This window comes from Coturnix japonica, chromosome Z, assembly GCF_001577835.2.
Source record: "Coturnix japonica isolate 7356 chromosome Z, Coturnix japonica 2.1, whole genome shotgun sequence".
In the NCBI taxonomy this organism is placed as follows: Eukaryota; Metazoa; Chordata; class Aves; order Galliformes; family Phasianidae; genus Coturnix; species Coturnix japonica.
The window spans coordinates 28,649,902-28,672,405 of record NC_029547.1 but is presented as its reverse complement, the minus strand read 5'-3'; the positions used below and the strand labels follow the sequence as shown (position 1 = coordinate 28,672,405).

The 22,504-nt window shown below is 35.4% G+C and overlaps 1 protein-coding gene across 4 annotated transcripts in view; it reads right to left on the bottom strand.

Moving 5' to 3' along the window:
• Window positions 1-1,068: 1,068 nt before the first annotated feature.
• Window positions 1,069-22,504, bottom strand: part of TTC39B (tetratricopeptide repeat domain 39B) — a 69,060-nt gene continuing 47,624 nt past the window's right edge. For 3 of the 4 annotated variants that reach the window (XM_015849003.2, XM_015849004.2, XM_015849005.2), the window contains 13 exons: window positions 20,472-20,536; window positions 20,169-20,274; window positions 18,695-18,760; window positions 17,067-17,175; window positions 16,152-16,219; window positions 16,005-16,064; window positions 15,528-15,689; window positions 14,437-14,528; window positions 14,011-14,131; window positions 13,365-13,476; window positions 9,983-10,100; window positions 6,534-6,650; window positions 1,069-5,501 (listed from right to left, as the gene is read on the bottom strand). In XM_015849003.2, the coding sequence (XP_015704489.1) occupies window positions 5,405-5,501; window positions 6,534-6,650; window positions 9,983-10,100; window positions 13,365-13,476; window positions 14,011-14,131; window positions 14,437-14,528; window positions 15,528-15,689; window positions 16,005-16,064; window positions 16,152-16,219; window positions 17,067-17,175; window positions 18,695-18,760; window positions 20,169-20,274; window positions 20,472-20,536 (1,293 nt within the window). In that variant the 3' untranslated portion in view covers window positions 1,069-5,404. Of the gene's footprint in view, window positions 5,502-6,533; window positions 6,651-7,702; window positions 7,828-9,982; window positions 10,101-13,364; window positions 13,477-14,010; window positions 14,132-14,436; window positions 14,529-15,527; window positions 15,690-16,004; window positions 16,065-16,151; window positions 16,220-17,066; window positions 17,176-18,694; window positions 18,761-20,168; window positions 20,275-20,471; window positions 20,537-22,504 lie in introns of those variants that run through there. The other variant, XR_001552014.2, reaches the window with a different exon arrangement.

Here is a 22,504-nt window from a genome sequence, read left to right as displayed (position 1 = left end):
TCCAATTACTATTATACTTATGGCACACAATACAGGCACCAGCTACTGCTAATGAATTTGAAGTTCTCTTGAAATGAGTGACAGCATCTAGAAGAGTATTCCTATGATTACTAGCTGACATGTGTCTCCCTGCACAGCAGAACTACCTGCTTATACTTCTACAGGAAGGATAGCATTTAATTTTGCATTCCTTGAACACGGAATGTGCTGTGCCGACCACAGGCTTCCATTTCCTCCATGGGCCACTCTTTTGCAAACTGCAAAACTCTGAGCTGCAATGCTTAAATTTCTTTATGAAGCCATCCTAGAATACTAACTTAGAAGCAAATGACAGTACCAGAGATTAATGAACAAAACCAGAATATAAACAGCCAAATGGAGCTAAGCTCCTGGCTACACAGATATTCTTCCTCTGGCTGGAATAAAGGAAGTCCAAGTAGTGAGTTGATAAGGAACTATAGATTAAATTTTCACACGTAAAATAGCTTCTGCAAAACGCTTGCACGAATGGAAATATAGTTCCTTCTTTTTTGCTCAGGTTCTTCTTGAGCATTTGTTCTAACCTTTTGCTCAGTACACTATCTTTATTCAACATACCGCAAGTATTCTAATCTATCCACTAAGTCTTTGCTTTGCTCTGTGTTATGGTACATCTACAAATGAGAGTAAATTAGTGCCTTACAGACAACAACACATCCAGGAGTATCTCCATTCTTTTGCTTTTCTCTGACTTGAGTCATCCACTGTCTCTCATGAGAACCATAATCACCATTCAGGACAAAAAGTCGGCCTAACTGGTTAGGAACAACACACGACTATGAAAATGTTTAATCATACCACACGAGAAGAATATTCTGAACATTTAGAATATTGAATGTTCAATGCTATTAAAATCAAATCCTGCACATTTATAAAAGTAATTTTCTCCTTGTTTTTACTGATAGGATTGTAATAGAATACTATGACTACATCATTTCTAGGTCTCACTAAACTTTATGTCATAAATGATAACAGAATGAATTAATTATTAACCACTGCAGCATTTTAAAGGATTATATGGTCTGTGGGGAGAAGTTAAAGCAGCTTTTAATTTCACACTTGCTATGCACATTTCAAAAGACTTTATTCTATACTAGACTTTGATAAATTGGAAGACAGGTAACAGAGAAATATGGCTGCAACAGCATACAGAAACTTGTGTACACCCTTTTTGTTGATTTTATGTTGATAAACCCCAGCAGGAGGTTCTTTGTATACAATGAGAATAACAGTGCCAGATTCTGCACTCAGCAGCATGCGCATGAAATCATGTCATTATTCCCCTGAAGGGAGAATCTGATCTAATGTATCAAAATGAACACTTCTACATGCTCTTAATACCAAAACCAATCATCGCTCATCCTATGTTATTCTAACCTTGTCTTTACTAAAGCAGCAAACATGAACATGTGCAAACCTCAACAGTTTAAAAGCAAATAAACTGAATCACCAGTTCACCAGCAAATATAAACATTCTTTGTTGAACTATGCAATCTAAGAACATACAGAAACAAAATGACATTAAGCATGAAAATTAATAATAACATAATTGCAAAGTTAAGCAGGATTTGTCACAATAAATGGCTTCTTTTATGCTTTAGCTAGTTGCAAGGTATTTTAGAAACATGACAGGACCCAATGATTACATGTTATTCTTGCTGTAAGCTTCTCAATACCGCTGCTACCCTCGTGTATTAGAACAGATATGAAATACAATCTTTAATCAGCTTTCTTTTAGTATGTTCGAGTGGTGAACTAGTACATAATAGTACATAACTAGTACATAAAATACGATGATTGCTCTCCAAGAAACTAAACATGACTGATATGTATACACAAGGCGATTTTTGGTTTTCCAAGAAGACAAATATCAATTGAACAGAAGCTCTGTCCTGTAACTGAACTGCTTTATTAATCCTCACCTAAAAAAAATCCACCTATGATCAGTATGACCTCTGTCATAACATTACAAGTTCAGCTTTGCTTGCTTAAACTAAGGGCTTAGCCCAGTTCCTGGATACATTACAATCCCCCTACTACCATCAACAGCATCGTTAGAAAATGCTCAGTTTTGAAGTTTCAGCACATTACAGAAAAATGCCCCAGGACACAAGCAAATGAGGTGAAGATTCTAAAGAGTATTAAAACTAAGTCAGAGTTGTATTTAAGGCCAAGTACAGTACGCAGCAAGTAAAAAAAGAACATACAACTTTTCATTCAAACTCTTATCCACAAATCACTTATCCTAACTTACACACAATGTACTAAATATTATTGCATCAATGATGCACTGCATAAGAGCAGACCATAGCAATGTGCTTCCTCTGCAGCGTTCAGAAAAGCATCTCTAAGAGATCTACTGAGACCTATTCTATATGAAGGGCTTCAGGTCACTCTTACACAGTTGCATTTCTACTGTTAATAAGATTTGTGTTTTGTGGTGTTTTTTTGTTTTTTCTTTAATATCCAGAATAAAGCTAAGAAAACCTGATTGATCAAGATTCTATCAAATACGTTTCGAATAGCAGCAAAGAAAGGGACACAGTCTGTAAAGGGTACTTATGCTGGGGACTTCAGGGCATCAAATCACTAGACTATATTGCAAACTTGTGTTGATATGCCTGTTCTCTGAAGAGAAAAGGTTGATCCCAGAAGAGACAAAGAGAACTAACATGCACAGTGTGATATTGACTTTGGAAGGTTAAAATGAAGAAAATAAAGATCTCCTTTACCTCTGCAATCTCTATTATCAGTAAAGTACAGTGCTAAATAACATTTGTAACTGAACTACAAGAAAAATAAATCAGTTTCTAAGGAAGCTCATTTTTTTATATCTTGTTGATTTCAATTTCTATTCCAAATCTCCAATAAAACACTAAACGTAAGACACTCTGAACAAAAAGAAGAGAGCAGAGACTACTCCATGCTCCATCCTGAGTCTGTAGTCTCAGCTCTTATTCTTCAGTGAAGTGAATAACAATAATAATTAATAATTATAATAATAATAATGGTTTCAGATAATGATCTGAAATAGAAACTATAGAACTTCCACCTGTTAATGTTTCCATCATCTTTCACAAGAAAATGAAGTGGTCCCATTTGACTGCTATAACCTAATAACCAGACTGAATCACAGTTAATCTTAACATTAAAATGAAAATATCCAAATAGTCCAATAAAAACATTGTCTCAAAACACAGAGAAATTCAATTTTGCTGCCTATCATTTATAATCAGATGTGTACAGAAGGACAGGAAATCTAATCAGTGGTAGCATATTTTTGCCATGGTTGGTAAAGAGCCAAATGTATTTTATACTTCAGATAAAGTTACAAGAGCACATTCTGAAATAAGCATTGATGAATCAGTGTCTTTGGCATTTAACCTTCAAATGTGTATAATTCAACCCAACAGTTTAATTGCACATTTATAATAGGCAGACAAAAATCCAAATAAGAAAAGACAACAGGTTTTGGAATAGCCTTCCACTTTGAAAAACCTGTTGTATTTGTTTAGCTACTATTTATAAACTCTGATTTCCGTTGTATTGTGGATTTTTATGCAATTTAATTACTCATTTATAGTAATGGACAAAAGCTGTGGTCTTACTAATTCTTAAGAATTTTATAGTTTGTCATTTACTGAGGAGAGGTTTTTTCAACTACTTTGTTTATTTCTCTTGGGTTGCAGCTGAGGGCAAAAAATCATATACTTAGTTACTATTAATTATTTATCACAGGAAAACAAATAAACCAGAATTATTAAAATATTGAGATTGGCAAGGTTTGCAATAATTTGTGACAGAACAGTTACGGGGGATGAACAGAAAAGAATAGAATAGTGCATAACAGAACAGTTGGAAGCAGCCTTCAATGATCATCTTGTCCAACTGCTTGAGCTCTCCAGGGCCAACCAGAAGTTAAAACATATTATTGCGGGCAGTATCCAAATGCCTCTTGAACACCAACAGTCACAGGGCATCTGCCAGCTCTCTGCAAAGCTTGTTCCAGTGTTCAGTATGCCAGGTATATTTTTAGTTAAGAATACAGCGCTAGTAAAACTTGGAGAAGTATTAGAAATGAATTGGGAAATTAAATTTGACTATGTTCTCCACACACTAATGAAAAAACAAAACTTTTAACCATATCTCAGTACCCACTTTGTGGCAGAAAGTTATGGTTAGAATATGCACTTCCCAAATTCCAAGTTTGAAATTGGTTTCTCTTTTTTGATGCAAAAGCAACTCCAATTAATATCAGTTATTCCCAAAGATCAGGGAAATAATTATGTTCTGCAAGTTTTCATTTGTTCTGACTGGAATTCAAGAACCAAAAGGAGAAACGAAATAGCCAGTCTTCAAATACTGCAAGACTGCTTCAGAAAAGGAAGAGAACAATCCATTCCCCAAATCCACTACAAGGAAGATGGGAAGTAATCAGTTTTAGTCAAGGAATTATTTGCAGGTAGACACCAGGAAAAAAGTTATAGAAATAATAAAGCTCTGGAAAACACTGCTTGTGCAAGTTATAATTTTGGTTTTTTTTTTTTTTGTTTTTTGTTTTTTGTTTTGTTTTGATTTTTTTTTTAAACAGTTTAAACATGTATCTTCAAGGAATAATGCAAGACCTTGATTCTGCTTCAAGGGAGGGAATACATAACAGATGATCTCTTAATGCCCCTAGTAGCCCTGCTTTTCTTTGACTGATAAATGTCCCCCTGTGACCACTTATCTCGAGTGAACTAGAGCTGCAGAGATTTTTTTTACCTGTAGCTCTGCTTAACTTTACCTTACAATATATAAAAGTATTGCACTTTGGACAAATTCATTTTGTTCCCAAAATGAAACTAAGTCAAAAATGAAGATTTTTTTTTTTTTTTTTTTTTTTGCTCTGGAATACAAATTTTAGAATATGGTACACTAAATATGGGTACAGGTTACTGCAGCCATTGCACTGTTGTTCCAGAGGCAAAAAGATCTCAAGAGTACTGCAGAAAATCAAACCTTCTCAAAAGGCTGAAATTATCACCAGTTCCACTGCATAGCCAGCATCTGTTTTCATATAAAAAAATAAAGTGTTTGAATTAAATTTTATTGCACCATCAACTGTTTTTTTAAATATCCCCCACTAAGTCAAATATTAAATTATTTTTATCAAATAAAATATAAGGTCTTCTTTAAAGTATCAAGTAGATACAGTATATGAGCCATAAAGGAAAAAGAAAAGTCTGAAGAAACAACATAAATCAAATCAGAGATGTCAGAAAACAATCACCAAGTTCTCTCTTTTTCAAGATTTAAAAAACATTCCAAAAAGACTGTGCAGACTATTGCATGCACTATATGCATGAAATGCATCCCTCTTCATTCAAGGTGTTGAAGCAGGTGACACTTTCAAGCTGTCGAGTGCTGCATGAATCCTGAAGTGCAATCTGGACTCCATAGAGTATTCTTTGTAGTTGTTTCTGCAAACAATAAAGTTTTTTTATTAGTTGAACTACTTTTGCCTCATATACGGACTGAAACACCAAAGCTTAAAGCTTTCACTCTTTCCACAGGAAACAGAGGCTGATACACAGATGAATTAAAGTCTTCTAGAGGCATTTAAAACTATCTCTACAAACAGAGCAGAGACTTGTACCAGCACTAGTAATTACATTTTCTGCTAAACTTCATCCATGTCTTAACATGTCTTTTTCACTGATCATTCAGCAGGTCCTTCCACCTACATAAGTTTGCAGTGAAAACACAAACCAGAAAACTACGAAAGACTAAGCTGCAAATATATTCTCAACTTCAGAACAGAACCAGAGCCAGTGTAATGAAACAACACAGAAATCAAATTATGTAAGCAAAACCAAATCAAAACAAAAATAAAAAGCTATTACATTTCTAAAAGGCATTTTACAAGATTGTTCTTTCTAATTCAAAACACTACTGTACAATTGGTATACTTCCCTACCCACATTAGACACAAATTATATTCCTTCCTGTGCTCAATATTTGAAATGAACATGCTACACACTATGGTAAATTCTGTTATCTGCTGCTCTTCTGCAACCAAATTTAAAAAGAAAAATATAGGTGGTCAGAACTGTGCTACCATTTAACCTATTCCCAATAATATTTTACTGTAGCAGATACAAGGCCCACCGCTGCTCTCAGTGTCACTGCTGGTACAGACCCTTTCTAGGGATTCTCTGGCCCCAAACCACACATGCAGCAGAGTGCAGCCCTTTCCTACATACAGCATCAGAATCTCTAAAAACTAAATTAAAAAGAGATACTTTCTCTGAATACCCTGTGTAGTTCAGCATAGTCTATTTCACCAGTGAAACTATCGAATTCAACTATATTGGACAAATTTTGTAGTAAAAAACAAAGATCTACTTTGGCAGAAGATTGTCAGAAAAAAAAAAAAATCCTCATTGCCAAACTTACTCAGATATTCTTAGTCTACAGGTTGAAACAAACAAATGAACAAAAAATTGACTTACTTTGCAGTTTCTATGTATCTTATGGCTTTTTCTCTCTCGTCCTGTTGTTTGTATAGAAGTCCCAGCTCATACATGGTGAATGGCACCAAATAGCTATCATATTTTATTTGCTTCTCACTAGGAAATCAGAAAAACACAGAATAGCTAAATACAACATTGTCTTAAGTGATCACTTAACTTTCAAATGCAAACACCATCTGTAGAAGTCCATGGCCACAGAAAACTCTGGATACTTTTTACCAGTTGACACCATGCGTATCAATAACACTTGCGAGCCATGGGTATAAAATACTATCATGATCTTCAGCAAGGAAAGACTTATTCATTCCTATGTATTATCCAAGCTACATACACTGAAGCTCTACTGTGCAACTTACAGTTGAAAATAAAAAGGAACAAAATGACACAGTTAAAAGCAATGTAAATACTTTTACAATACAATGTAAAAACTTTTCTACAGCATATAAAATCTGTAGAATCATAATGGTCAGAAGGCACCTCTAGAGATTATCTAATCCAATACTCTGCTCAGAGCAGAGTCAACAATAGCAACCAGCTCAGGACTGTATCCAGTTAGGGGCTGAACATTTCCGAGGATGGAGACTCTACAGACTCTCTGCCCCAAGCTGCCAGAGTTCAAGAAATTTTTGGACAATGCTTTCAGCAATACAATCTGATTATTGAGTTGGCCTGTGTGGAGCCAGAAGTTAGACTTGATACCCGTGGGTCCCTTTCAGTTCAAGTTATTTTGTGGTTCTGTTATTTATACAATAAATTATTCCAATCCAACCAAGCCTTTCCTCCTCCAGGCTGAGTAGCCCCAGCTATCTCAGTCTCTCCTGATATGACAGAAGTTCCAATCTCTTAATCATCTTTGCGGCCTTTTGCAGGGCTTGATACAGTATGTTAATGTCTCTCTTAAAGAGAGACCAGAACTGGATACAGTAATCTAGATGTGGCCTCATCAGAACTGAGTAGTAAGGAAAGATCACCTCCCTTGGCCTGCTGAGGACACTGTTCCTAATACAACCTATTAACCTAACCTGCTGGCTTCCTGTCAAGTTGGAGTTCACCGTGATGTTTAGGATCCCCAGGGCTCTTACTGACAATCTGCTTTCCCATCATGCTGCCACAAGCCTGAGCTGGTGGCAGGGAGGTATATTCCTCACCAAAGCTTTCCATTTCCTTCTGCTGAACTTTATGAGGTTGCTGTCAGATCATATCTCTAGCCTAACAGTGTGCTTTCACACCAGTAGACAGCTAAGTTCAATCACATCATTTTCTCAATCCCCCTCTGAAAAAAAAAAAAAAAAAAAAAAAAAGCAGTGAGAGAAAATACAATGACAAAAGCCCCATGGGTTGAAATACAGAACAGTTCAATGAAGGGAGGAAAAAAAAATGCTAAGACAATGCAAAAGCAATTATTCTCCAATTCTCATCACCAAGTGATGGTCAGCCATATCTTGGGAAGCATGACTTTAGTACATGCAGCAATTACTCAAGAACTCATATATAATTATGTGAGCCCTCTGTTCTCATACCTCTTCTCTAGCTTTTGTTACTGAGCATGATGTCATACAGTATGGAACATCTCTTTGATGTCAGCTTTGAGGTCAGCTGTCCTGGTGATGTCCCCTCCCCATCTCTAGCCTAATTCCAGCCTACTGGTACTTCACTGAGGGGTTCATTAAAGAGACAGACTCAATAAGCATACCTCAGTAACAGCCAGAACACTGATGTGGTATCAACACCATTCTAACTACAAGCATTCCAGTGTCAAACCCTGCAGTATTATGTTGCTGACTGGCAAGCTGACTTTGTGCTGCCCTTCACAGGCCTCCTGAATGCAACAGTTCAGCCAGTTTTCCATTCACACCACTGCCTCCTTTACTAGTCTAGCCTTCATCAGTTTCTCTATGATGATATTACAGGACATCATGTCAAAAGCTTTTCTAAGCTGGAGATAAACATCCAGCAACGTGAAGCTGACTGATCTGTAGTTCCTCTAGGAATCCTCCTTCCCCTTCTTGAAGACTAGAGTGGCATTTGCTTTCTTTTAATCCTCAGGAACCTCCTTCAATTGTCATGACTTCTCAAAGGAAAGCAAGATTGGTCATTTACCTCAGTAGTCATGGATGTACACCAACAGGTCCCATTAGGTATGCTCAGCTGCCATGGACATAAGTACATTCAGTTTGTTTAAATGTTCCCTGACTTGATCTTTATCCACCAAGGATAAGGCTTTTTTGATTCAGACTTTTCCACACATCTCAGAGATCTGGGAAATTACTAAAGAGTGATCTTGGCAGCACAGAATGAGGTGAAGAAGGCACTGAGCACCTTGGCCTTTCCCATGTCCTTTACAATCAATTCTTTGATTCTTTTCCAGATAAAATAATATTAAATAATTTTGCATAACATAAAGTTTGTAACAAGCATCAACATTTTGAGATACTTATAGAGTTACTTCACCAACCAAGTCAAGCTTTGATGCACAGAAACAAGTCTTTAAAGCAATTATAAAGTTCTACAGCTGTTCAAGAAAGTAGAGAGTAAAGATAACCAACATTTAATTTACCAAAAAATTCCTCCTCCTCCCCACTGAAAACATCTTTTTAAAGAAGCCTTGTCTGATAAGTTTTTGAGGTGCATCAAGCCTCCACTGGATCAAATATCTTTGGAGAGAGGCTTTCAGGAAATTCATAAACAAAAGTGTTTCTCTAAACCCATTAGGGATCTTACAGATGGTAAGACAAGGGCCGATGGCAAGAAAGTTGCAAAAGGCACTAGAATTATAGAAAATATTCTCATTTAAACAAAAAGTAATTCTTCCAGATTATTATAGATTAGAACTGCACAAATATCGTAATTTCTTTTCCTGCCTAACTACTTTTAAAAATCCAAGAAATTAACAACAAATGAATGACTCAGCGTAATAGAAAAATAACTATGTAGATACAGATCTGACATCTAAAATGTTGTATAAGTTCCTAACACGAGAAATCCAATTTGTCAACTGAAACTAACAAGAAATTCAAAAATTTCTCATCTTTCTTAAGGAAGTATTAACTCCAGAAGCACTAAATATTGGGGGAAAAAAGGAGAGAGAATAACAACAATTCACACAAATTACCTTTACTTACAGTGATAGTTCTGCAACTACAAAAATATTAACTATGAATGTATCTAGATAAACACATTACTTGTCAGTGTGATTTACTTGGCCTAAAGCATCTCATGTTTATAAAAATAATTTATTGTTCAATTGCTGTAGAAAAACAAAACCAAAATTTTGTGGACCTCTGGCTACTTTCAGATATATTTTAACTCCAGATCCTTAACAGAATAACTAAGTTTAATTATACAAAATTCTAATTTCTGCAGGAACATCAGAAATTTCACTGACAGGTACAAAATAAAGGTAAAATGTCTATTTCTATTATATTTACCTTTGAATTACTTGATTGAAACATAGTTCAGCTTGCATGAGTCTTCCCAAGTGTTTAAGGCAAAGGCCTTTCAGTAACTGCAGCATGCACACATCATCCATATAGTACTCAGTGTGGCCTGAAATTAAAAGCAAAATACATCAAACAATGTGAAGACACAATCATGAAAAGGCAAACAAGGTTTTCAGTAGGGAATACATAATCAAAAGTCAGGAGCTTGCTTCTCAGAGTTTTACAACTCAACACACATATAATCCATAGGCACAATTTTAAATGCTGTCTACTAGAGAGCACACACAAGTAGCATCTCTATATATCTAAGAATACAAACTAAGAACAATAAAGAAACCTAAATATCCCGGTGTTCCCCAATCTTCTGTATTAGGAAGTCATTACAAAGAACAAATGAATCAGCACTAGCTATAGACTTCTATCACACATAACATCCAAAACAGAAAGAAAAGTAGTGGCAGAACCCCGACAGCACCAGCCAGTAATGTGAAAAGCACAAGGTTCATTTCTGCATAATTATTAAAATGCATTACGTGGCAAAAGAAATTCAAAAAATGACCTTTATTAGCATCATCTATAACAATTAATACTTGCTATTAGTGTATAACATTTGGAAAATTCAAGAAAGCTTTATGCTGAGTAGGACTAAAAATACCAGATGAAATGTGTTGCTGCAAAGTGGCATGGAAATATAATGTGTGTGATTCTTTTTTTTTTTTTTTTTGCCTTGGTTTATAGAATTCACTAGGTGTAGGGAAGGAAAAGAAAGAAAACACATATGGACAGACAGATGGCTGCACATACATTAACAATTCAAGAAGCAAAACACCCTCCCTCCACATCATGTTGTTTACAACTAATCACCAGCTCTCTGAGGTCACGTTAATTTTTTTTTAATAGTCTGCCAAAAAAATCCTACATAAGCAGTTCTGAAATATGTGAGACAAGAGCATACTAGGATTTGGGGGAGTGCTTTTGCACTACACTCTGGCTTATCTCCGTCTGTGTTTAAACTCAGAAAGTCTTGATAGATAACAGCTGACAGATTGTGCTTTTAGTGACAGGTAGAAAGAATGCTACATTCCTTTAGCCCATTTTACTAGTATTAGATTTGTGTGGTTATTTCCCAAAGGTCTAATTCCTTAAAGCTACTGGGACCAAGATCAGTATCATTAAAATCTTGCCAGTCTTCACTTTTTTATTCAACTAATAACTGCCTGGTACGTCCGACAGGAAGAAAAGATAGTGCATCAAAATACTGCAACAAGAACAGTCAATGCACAGGCCAATTCAACATCGATAACCCTGGCAATAAATGTGGAAGACCCATCTTCCTGCAGTTCTCTGTATCAGAGGAAACAATGCCGTTATTACGAAACATGAAAAATAACTACAAAATGATTTTTCATAATGTTAAAAATTCTTTTTTTATATACATATTTTAGAAATGACAAAAGTGCAGAAGAAACTTGAGAAAAAAAAAAAAGTAATTTCTAAAGTGATCCATCCCGTTCCATCTGTCATCTCTATTTTCAGCTCTGTACAACCACTTTTCAGTCACTGACAGATTCCTTGCTGTGCCCATTCACATGAAGTGAATGCAGTAACAACAGCTCTCCCTGAGAAGGCTCAATCCCTAAATGACCTCTGTGTATAATTAACCTACTTCTTTTTTTTTTTTTTTTTTTTTAACAGCACCTTAGCAGTCCTTTTAAGCTATCTACTACTGACAGCTGTCTCTTAAAATAATTCTGTATCCATGCCTCACTCTGCTAATAGCCTTAAACACTTTCTTTGGGTCTCAACTCAGTGGTTGAGATTCTGGTAATCAGTGTCTTTATTTTATCTGACTCTTCATCATTAAAAGTTAATCAGGCTTTAAGATGGAAATTCCAGAACAAAACTGTACTTCACTGCAGTTATTTCTACAAGAGATAGATAAAATATAAATATGCTTCCGAATTACATCCTACTTGTAAATTGCATGCTTCTATTAAAAGAAAATACTGTTTTTACAGAAAAAGACTATTTGAAAGTACCAGTAATTTATTTATTTTAGCTGCTGTTAACAACAGATTTCCAAGTGGTGAATAAGTATTTTGTAATGCAGTCTCAAACCATAACACTACTATTTTTGCAACATTTTTATTTCAACGAAGCAACAAAACATGAAAAAAAAGAGCACCTCTACTTCCATGGCAGTCCATTTGTCATGTTTGCTTATTTGAAGATGAAAAATTTAGGCTTGAGACAAGGGTAGTATGTTCCACATTATTCTGTATTTAATTTGTGTGTAAGAATGTCTCTCTTTTCCTGTGTATCTTTGGAATATAATGAAACTGTTAATATCAGTACCTCGTTCTGGCGTGCAGGTACTTCTATTGTTTTCTCTACAAGCAAGGATATTCCAATGTTTCCATTCCTTACCTTGTAGAAACACCTCATACTGTATCTTGCCTACAGAACAGAGCTCAGGAGAACATTCATAATGGTGTTTGAAATTCAATTTCCAAGGGTTTTGGCCTTACAGGAATAGTACACTTTAGGTAAAGTTATTCTGGACAGTTTTTAAGCAGATATTTTTATGTGCTAGTAACAAACTGGGTTTTGATACTGTCCAACCGAAGAATGTTACTGTTACTGATGTACACAGGTTAAATATACACTTCATTCAGCAATTCCTAAACTCTTTGCACAGAACTACTGACCCATTATGTAATTACATGTTTTAGTGACATGGGAAAACTAGCTTGTTAAATTGGTAGTAAGTATGATTACAATCTGACTACAAAACAAACCGTTTCAGTGAATTACCGTTATGAAATAAAAACTAAAATTTATTCATCTTAGAAGAACTGAAAGGAGAAGTCTAATGACAAGCTTACATGACAGGAAATGGCAGCAATCTGATAAAGCCTAAATTAAGGACCAGCAAATAATTCCAGATGTTCTATTTTAACGTAAGTTAAAAAAAAAAAAAAATACACACAAGAACAATACTTCATCTTTTCTTTTATACATTGTACATTTATGCTTTGTTTTATATACAGCTGAAGCGTGGCATAGTCTGGTTCAGTAACAGCATTTTTCAGACATTTAAGTCTTAGGAAGACTGTGTTAAGTCCTGTAAGTTATAGCCTCAAATTCTTGGCTTTTCTAAATTCTGCCCCAGCATTAATTAAACCTGATGAAGGACACATCACAAACCACTACTAAACATTCAAGCAGCTTCAAAATTTCAAGACTCGGATTTAAAAGCATACTGCATAAGAGAGAACTTACCTCACAGTACTCTCCAGTAAAATGGAAGCAAAGAAAAATGTCAACATTTCTTACTAGCACGTTAATTCGATCTTAATCAACTACTTACTAGTTTCATTTTTTAGAGCAGTTTCTTCTTTTTCAATTGTTACCAATAAATTTTCTGTGAGGTCTGCTCTTTTGCCCACAATTGCAAAGCCATTCCAGACATACATCATTTCCTGACAAAAAATAAACAAGACAATCTCATGGAATTGCACAGATAATTAACTAAAGAGAATCCCTTGGAAAGATGTTATGAAACTCTTTGAGAACATGAAAATACAGAAACAAATGTAGAAGAAAAGTGACTTGCAGCTCCATGAAGCAACAAGTCATGCTCAATATAGAATGGCCTGGGTTGAACAGAACCTTAAAAATTATTTGGTTTAAATTCCCCTTCTGTGAGCCGGGTTCCCAACCATTAGACCAGGCTGCTCATAGCCACATCCAGCCCTGCCTTGTAGAAAATCTGACTTGGTTTTGGAGTGTTCCTAGTACATTTTACAATAATCCCAAGACCACTCCATTTGTATGAATGCCAATAATTATTTGGAAAAAAAAAAATAAATGCAACTGTCAGATATCTATTACCTGATAAAATTAATGTGAGAAATTATGAACGAAATTATACTCCTTTCCCCCAGCCCCTTCCCTCCACCATTTTTCTCAATTTCTTCATTTAAAAAGGAAAAAAAGAAAACATGTATAAATACCAAGGCAGGTAATATCAGCTTCACAGGTTGGGAACTTGCGTAGCGCCGAGCTTTCCTTACTGCAAACTTCTCAGTTGGAATAGACTTTCCTGCAATTCTCTGTTTTAGACCATCCACTTGTCTAAAAGGAGACAGAGCAGAAAAGAGAAGTCAGTTTAAGTAGTTTTTATTTCCTTTAGTTTCACATAGTAAGATGACATCTTAAGATTGTTTCCCCCCACATAGTATGCTGATGCAAGATGTATGTTGTTAATGAAAGCATTTTAAACAGTGTGATGCTAAAACAGAATGAGAAAAGTTTTAAAGTTAATGGTAAAACACAGGGAGTAACACAAAACAAAGATATTCAAGCTGAAGTTAGTTTGAGAGTGTGGAATTGGGATGGAATATGATGACTGCACATCTAATTATTTCATAAATGTTTACCTGAACAAAGATACAATGTCCTCACCGGTACTTTTCAATTCATCTTCTGGAAGCATACATAAAATTGCTGCTTTTTGGAATACATATATTGCCTATTTCATAAACAAAAATCAACATATTACCACACTGATATGCTGCGTTCAGTGAATACACTAAGAAGTGAAATCTCTCACCCTACTTGTAGTGAAGTGTTTCCAGTAATTCTTGGGTGGGTAGAACCATTTATGTTTACCCATGCATTTATTTTGTAGTTTTATTTTATTTTCAACGTACTTATTAATATCCTTAATAAGTCAATATTAAAAATCCTTCCTGAAAAAGTGAGACAATTCACCGTGGAAATAACTGATGAATAAAAGAATTTAATGACAGACGTAACTATTCCAAATAAGTATTATCTGATCTGATCACTACCTCAAGGGAAGTTTGGACTTTGCGGAGGAAAAAAAGGAAACATCCATAATTCTATTTAAGACATTCACACTTTACATTGAATATGCTATTACTGTTTTCCTCTTTTGTCATAAACAGGATGAATCCTCTTTTCCACCTACTCTGAAAGAATAACCTAAAAAAGAACGAAGAAAAGATATATCCAAAATTATGTGCACAGTGTGCTTGGTTTCTACTCTGAGAGTAGTTTTTACAAGGATAAGGTTGCTTTACTCAAAAGACTCCATCTCCGGAAGGCTTTTAATTTCACGTCACAAAGCATCTGCTGACTAGCCATGCCTTTATCTTTTCGTAACCAATGAAAACACAGTTTCTTCAGCCAAGTTTTATTAGCAAATACTGGCATTCAATTAGAATTGCAAACCAACAGTTTTCCTTTCCTGCTTCTTTCCCTCAACTGTAACTGGCACTTCTGTTTTTACTGAGATTGACACGTTGTTAATAATGGTACAAGTGCTTCAGAAAGTGAAAGAAAACTCTGTACTTAACCACACAGTCACACCTACAGTTTGGTTGTACTGTCCCTTTGCTCATACGTTTAAGAAGAAAGGAAAAACAGCTTATTTTGCACAGCAAAATGCAAATGTAACTATGAGTGGCTACTTGAGTATCATATTAATGTCCACCTGACCATTTACCTTAGACCACCTGCTCTCTTTGCTCAGCAGGTCTGCATACCGATATGCCTGAAGCCAGTTCTGCTGGAAGGTGTAGCACCACATCAGTTCCCAATAACAGAGGTGATGAATCTGCTTCCATTCTTGCTGGGATGCTATGCAGTCTTGGAATGTTAACTGAGCCTGGAATTTAGGTAAGTAGGAATAATGAAAACTTGTTCAGTTACAGTTCCATGAGACATATCTAATTACAGGGAAAACTGTTTTGCAGCACCCAAAGAGCAATCAACTAAAAAAATAATCTTTCACCTCAATTCATCTTACAGTAAGATCTGGAATCAACACTAGTTGGAATCAAACAATAGACACGAACAGGAAAAACAACATAATTATCATTTCCAGTATAGTTACTAAGATGAATCATATGATTTTTATTTTCCACAAAACACAGTTGGACACTTAGCAAACAAAAACCTTAAAAAGCAAAAATTGATTTACCTTCTCAAAATTTCCTTTCAGGATATCTATTCTGGCAGCATAAAATAGTATAATGGAACCCTTGAAACGAGAGAGGAAAAATACTTAATTACTACTTTAAGCTTAGAGAAATACATTGCTGTTACAAAATATGTTGAGAATACACACATTTGGAAATTTTTTGAGGTAGGGTTCAAGGAGGCTGTCTGCTTCCTGAAGGTTGGCGTCCCCTGTACCTAGAAAACATAACAAATCAACTTCAGTTTACTCACCAAAAATATGAAAAAATAGTTTAACAGATTAAAAACTGGATTTCCAAAACATATTATGACAAGTATAGATTAAATAGTTAACACCTTTATTGAAAGTCAGAAATATTATGTCATCATATTATGTTTCTACAGAAATCAATTATTGTCCAGTAAAAACTAATAATTTTAATATAGAAAATGTCTGTAGGCAGAAGATAAAATATATTATCCTTAGAATTATTCCATTATAAATTCCTTTTACATTTTCAAGTCCCTTTGACTGTTTGACATTTGCATTTTGACTGTTTTAACATGTAAAGAAAACAATCTCTAGCTGCCTTCTTTCCTGGTCCTAAACTCAGGGACAAAGCACAGGTGAAAGAAATAAAGTTCATCTTAATTTCCTGATTAGCCTCAAGGACAATGGCTGAAAGTAAAGAACATAAGTCTGTCAAAGGTCCACGTGGCAAAAGAAAAATTCTCTGTATGTCTGAACTTCCAAGAAAATTATTTAGGAGTACAGGCCTCATTCCTGAGACAGCTTTCACTATAATTCATGTTAATATATGGAAAAGGACTTGTCAGAAGTTAAAAGTATTTTACAGGATTTTGCTGTTACAACTGAAGGATGTCCCTTCATATGGAACATGATGTAATATAATAATGGCATCTGCCCAGCTACTTCTTGGAGCATAATTTTGTCAGAATGTAATGAACTACACTGAAATCTCCTCTTACAAAACTAACAGCCTCAGATTCTAAACTCAGGTCAAAAAGCAGAATATCTGTCATAATGTGTAGTACAACTGAAGAGCTACACAGTGAGTCTCACCAAGGATTAAGGAGACATAAGTATGATAAACCAACAGGGTGAAAGTACACAGAATGGCTCTCAAACTGCTGCCAGATGCTCCTTCCCATAGTTGATAGAGGCCCAGCTCCTAAGAAACATCACAAACACATGCAGAATTAACTATCAGCATACAGTTACTTTCAATCATTTATAGCTTACCCAAATCCCACTTTAAATAAAAATATTTCATAATTTAGTACTTCATTATCTCAGTTTCAACATAAGTTTCTACTGAAATACTTCTGACACTGCAAACTGCATCTGGCCAAAAGCAGACTAAGTTAATGCTTACTGAATTACTGATGCATTTAAGCACCTTGGTGAAGAATGAACACCACATACCATGCAACTGCAGACATCTGAATCTCTTCCTCACTATTTTATTGATATGAGCCTTTTAGAGCAACGTTTTTAACTGTGTTTTGTAGAAACTTCTCTCCACTTCTTTAGTGTTACTTTTAGAACAAAGTCTTCCTTCACAGAAATCACTGGTTATTCTCAATTCTCTCCTGTCAACTCAGCCACTGACCAGAGTTTCTGATCAAAATAACAGCTCTGCTAAGACACCAACTTCTAGACATCTTCCAGAAGCTACAATTTAATTTGTCAGTAATGAAAAAAAGCAGGGAGGCTCTTACATGTGAAACTTCTTTCTATCCATTTCAGCTTATGCCCATTACAAGACAGCTTGATTGTTCTGGGGGGTTGTTAAGACAAGCTAAAGCCTTCCCTGCTTAAGTCTTTTCAGAAGCTGATTTAAACAGTTTTGGGAGGAAACAAACAAACAAATAAAAGTTTTATTGCAAAGTAATCGTTCAGCTTTCCTTTCAACTTTTACCACCTTCTCATTCAGGGCACTAATGTGCATTGTGGAAAAGCTTCAATACAAGCTACAATTTGTACAGGAAGAAACAGAAAGAATGGCTCTCTGCTGAAACCTAATTTTATATAAAATAAAATATACTTGTGGACAAGCTAAGAGGAATAAGATCATACGGTGACTCTCTGGCTCATGAATAACGTGAAATATAATTCTATATAATTCTATTATAATTCTAATAATTCTATATAATAAAAACTGTGGGGTTTTTAAATTGTTTTTGTTTGTTTGTTTGTCTCATTTCTTGTAGGTGGCAAAGGTGGTATTAAAGTGCTCCAAAATATAATACAGAACAATAACAGGTTATAATTACCAACAGGTATCTCAGCCATGAGGAACAGATGTACTGGGGCTGTACAGCAAGACACTCAGAACTTTCTCCCAGAGTAGGAGAAAGCAAAGAAAAAAAAAGTAGAACTATGACTCACTGATATGACAAATATTAATTTCTGACAGTATGAGGAAAAGAAAATGAAACTATAACTTGAAAACCGTCTCTAAAGCAAGCCCATCATTTTCTTCAGTTGTTCAAGATTCTAAGATTCAGATATCACCATATCTGTTTCACGCCTGCATAATGTTTTTTCTACTTAGCTTTTTAAGAACACTGAAGTACTAACCAACAATGTATATGGCTATACATCTAGTGTGAAATGCATGGCAATAAATACACCAAGTCTCTGCCTTAAAAAAGTCTTATTAGGAAAAGCAAATACAAATCCCATACCCTATTGCCAGAAAATCCAATAAATTCTAAAAATCGGAGGATCCTTGCTGGTAAAAGTGACAGCATCTGCAATACATTTGAAACGAAAATAAGACACAAAAACTTCACACAAAAAGTGAAACTACTAGAAAATACTACTAAAACTCTAACTTCTATATTAAATGCCTTTACATATCACCAAAAAAGTAAAATACACACAAACTCAAAAACAGACATGCATGATGGTAACAACATGCAATCATTCGGCAGCTTTAGGAAAACTCAAGCACTTGATGATCACCCAGCATGGAAACAACAAGACAAAGTCCATCTGTTCTTTCTCAGATAATGACTTTCCTGTCTTCAGCTGATCAGAATTGCTTGAAAATTTTGAGCCATGTGGAATGAGATGCAAGTATTATCTATTTTGACAGTACTTATCAACAACTTTCATCTTCCTTTAATCCCAGTAAAATGACACAATGGTATCCAAAAATTCTACTTTTTCCTACTTTGGAAGTACAGAATCAGAAGACTAGCAAGCCTAACTTTTCTACAAGTATTAGTTAATTCTACCACCAAAGGGTAAAGCACTGTATATTACGTGCACTCTCTAATTCTCCCATAACTGCAATCTTCACATTCTACACAATAGAAAACTTTTAAAGATTACAACAACCTTTTCAAAATATATTACAGGAAGGCCTATTTGAAGGTCAGTTTTTGTAAGCTCCATTCACTCTACTATATTCTGCCCAGAACACACTTTTTCTGTTAAGCTTCTTGCTGAGAAGACTTCATGAAGCATAGGAGAGGTCAGAGCACTTGTGTAAGAGACATATACCAGTTGCTTGGGTTTTAAAGACTGACAGGTGCAGAGAGACCTGAGTTCTTCTGACCATATCCAGAACTGGCCAGCTCCAGTCTGGAATGATACAGAAATTAAAATACCAGCAGAAATCATCTCTCACCGTTGTTGTGAAAGATGTGAAAAGGCAATGTAGTAATTACATCTAAAAACATCAGTGGATGAACCCAGTCATCTCTCAGACAAATCCAGTAAGCTACAGATTGTTCTTCTGAATTTGTGAACAGTCTACAGTAATTCATAGTGACAATTTACAGTATGTCAAAAGAATGAAGCACAAGAATGGCATAATGGGAGAGATAGAATAAGCATTAATTCCAGGTACCTTGCAACCATCTATAGCAACATCTTTAAAAGTCATACTAACCATACATGGCTAACTACAGTTGCTTCCCATCTTAAGAATTACATATGTACGTTAATAAAATAGATTAAACAAAATTTAAAATAAATTAGTAGAAAAATCCTAGAAGATATAATGCAAAAAGCCACAAATTGTTTCATGCCGTATAAAAATGTATATGAGCATGTTTTAATAAAATTTTATAAACAGGATTACAGTACTGTATATGTGAAGAATCCCACGAAATTACTGAAATGAACTGATGTAGCCTGAAAAAGTCATACCAAATTGAATGCTCCAATTCCAAGTTTTACTCCTCCTTCAAACTGGTGGTAGGTTTCATTTTTGCTTTTGTTCCCCTGAGTCATCTGTAGAACCTGATGACATTCTCTTTTGATGCACAAAAATAAAAGAGAGATGAGAAACATGACTTAGAAAGTATATAAAGTGTAATCATAATCATTGCTATAAAACAATCTTTTTTCCCCCCTCCAATTTGTAAGCATTAATCTTAGTATATAATACATAATATTATAATATATAATATTATATATATATATGAATCTTAGTATTTTCCAATGGCTTACTTGTATATTTGGTAACTTGTCCTAATTTTGAGGCCACCTTTGATGAAGTTGATCATATTTTCATCCTGAAATACAAAATATTAATTGTACAAAAACACATATTTAGCTATTACAAATAACATACACAAACTTCCAGCAACATTTTAATTTATTTGGCACTTAACAGTCACTAGAAACATTAAAAATGTTTTTCAGTTAATAGAATACATACAAAGATGATTGCAAAGTTAGCACATGCATTAAGTTTCCATGGAACCATTTTTCTGTTGCATGTGATGAGTTTCAAAACTCAAAAGAAGGCAAAGTGGGCAACTGTTTGTAACAGAATTTCTAACACATATAAAAGAAGGAGAAAGCTCTCCACCAGGTGGTGCTGTAGGAATCTTTTAACAAAATCTGAAATGATGATTCTGACACACATAACCCTGCAGAACATAAACCAAAAAGTCCCTAAGCAGATGAATTATGACTGCTAATCAACAGTTACTACATATACTACCTAGCATACATGTTCATTATCTCTAGAAAATCAAAGCCAGAGTCTACTAGCTATCAAAAATAATTCCCTGAATAGCAAGATGGCCAATGATTCAGCCAGCAGCGAGTCAGATTTTTATTTTTTCTCTTAGAATTAACATAGAAGGGAAATGTTTGCAAGCATTTTGGAAATCCGGATTAAATACTCCACGACAGCACATATGATGTTGACAATAAATAAACAAACAAACACACATGAAAAGACTGTCAATATCAGGAACTAAAGAACTTGCTGGCTTCCACGGAAAGACGACCATTCTGAAAATCAGCTGTTCTGCTTGTATAACTGAATGCTTAAATGTGGATATTTTAGTACAAGTTCACTTGCTCTTTCTAACTGGCTACATCCTCATTATCACCACCACCTTCAGATGAATTGGGGTCAGCCAGGGATGAAAAATATGGAGTACTGCAGCAATCAATAGATCAGTGTATTACAGCAAAAAACAAAGCAAGTGAAACAAGGGACAGGAAAATGCTGCTTTACAGAAGGGGCACACTTCCCATAAGGATACTTCATTTCATTCAGCCCCAGAGCTGGTCTCCTTCAATAGGCACTTAAAAATTATCTTCATTCTTAAAAGCAAAATCAGAAAACAAAGAAATGGAAGAGAAAGAAAAAGGTTTCCTTCTCTTTCACTTGGAAAGAAAAAAGGCAGTTATAGGAAACCCAAACTGCCAACCCACTCCTAATATTTCCTGACACTTCTGACCTAAGTATTGTATTAAGTGATTTATAAAGCTGATATATATAAATATCATTTGGGTCAAATTGATCTTATAAATTTGTGTCTCACTTCTTCCTCCTAATTTTTGTCTGAAGGGGTTACCACAATTCTTGGAAAACTGGCACTCTCAAATGCCTCTCTGAAGTGACTGTGATCAGTGGCTCAGATTCTAGTCTGAGGCCTGCAGCTAGAGGTGTCCCCCACAGGTCAGTATTGGTCCTGAGACTTGGATGAAGGATGTGAGAAGCTGGAGAACCTTCTCAGAAAGACTGCTGACGATACAAGATTGGGTAGTGGCTCATACCCCAGAGAGCTTTGCTGCCATTCAGAAGGGATGGCAGGCTGAGACAGACAGAGAGGAACTTCCTGAAATTTAACAAAGGTTAGCAGGGTCTTGCACCTAGGAAGGAATAACCCCATGCATCAGTACAGGCTGTGGGCTAACCTGCTAGAAAATAGATCTGCAGAAAAGGACCTGAGCGTCCTGATGGACAAGTTAACCATGAGCTAGAAATGTGCCTTTGTGGTCAAGATAGCCAATACTATTCTGGGTTGTGTTAGGAAGAACACTGTCAGCAGACTGAAGGTGGTAATAATCTTCCCTCTATTCAGTCTTGTTGAGGACAAAACTGTAATATTGCAACCAGTGCTGGTCTCCCCAGTAAAAAGAGACAGGGTGCTCTTTGAGTGAGTCCAGTAAAAAGCTATGAAACTGATTAAGGGACTGGAGCTTCTTTCTTAGGAGGGAATGCTGAGAAAGCTGGGCCT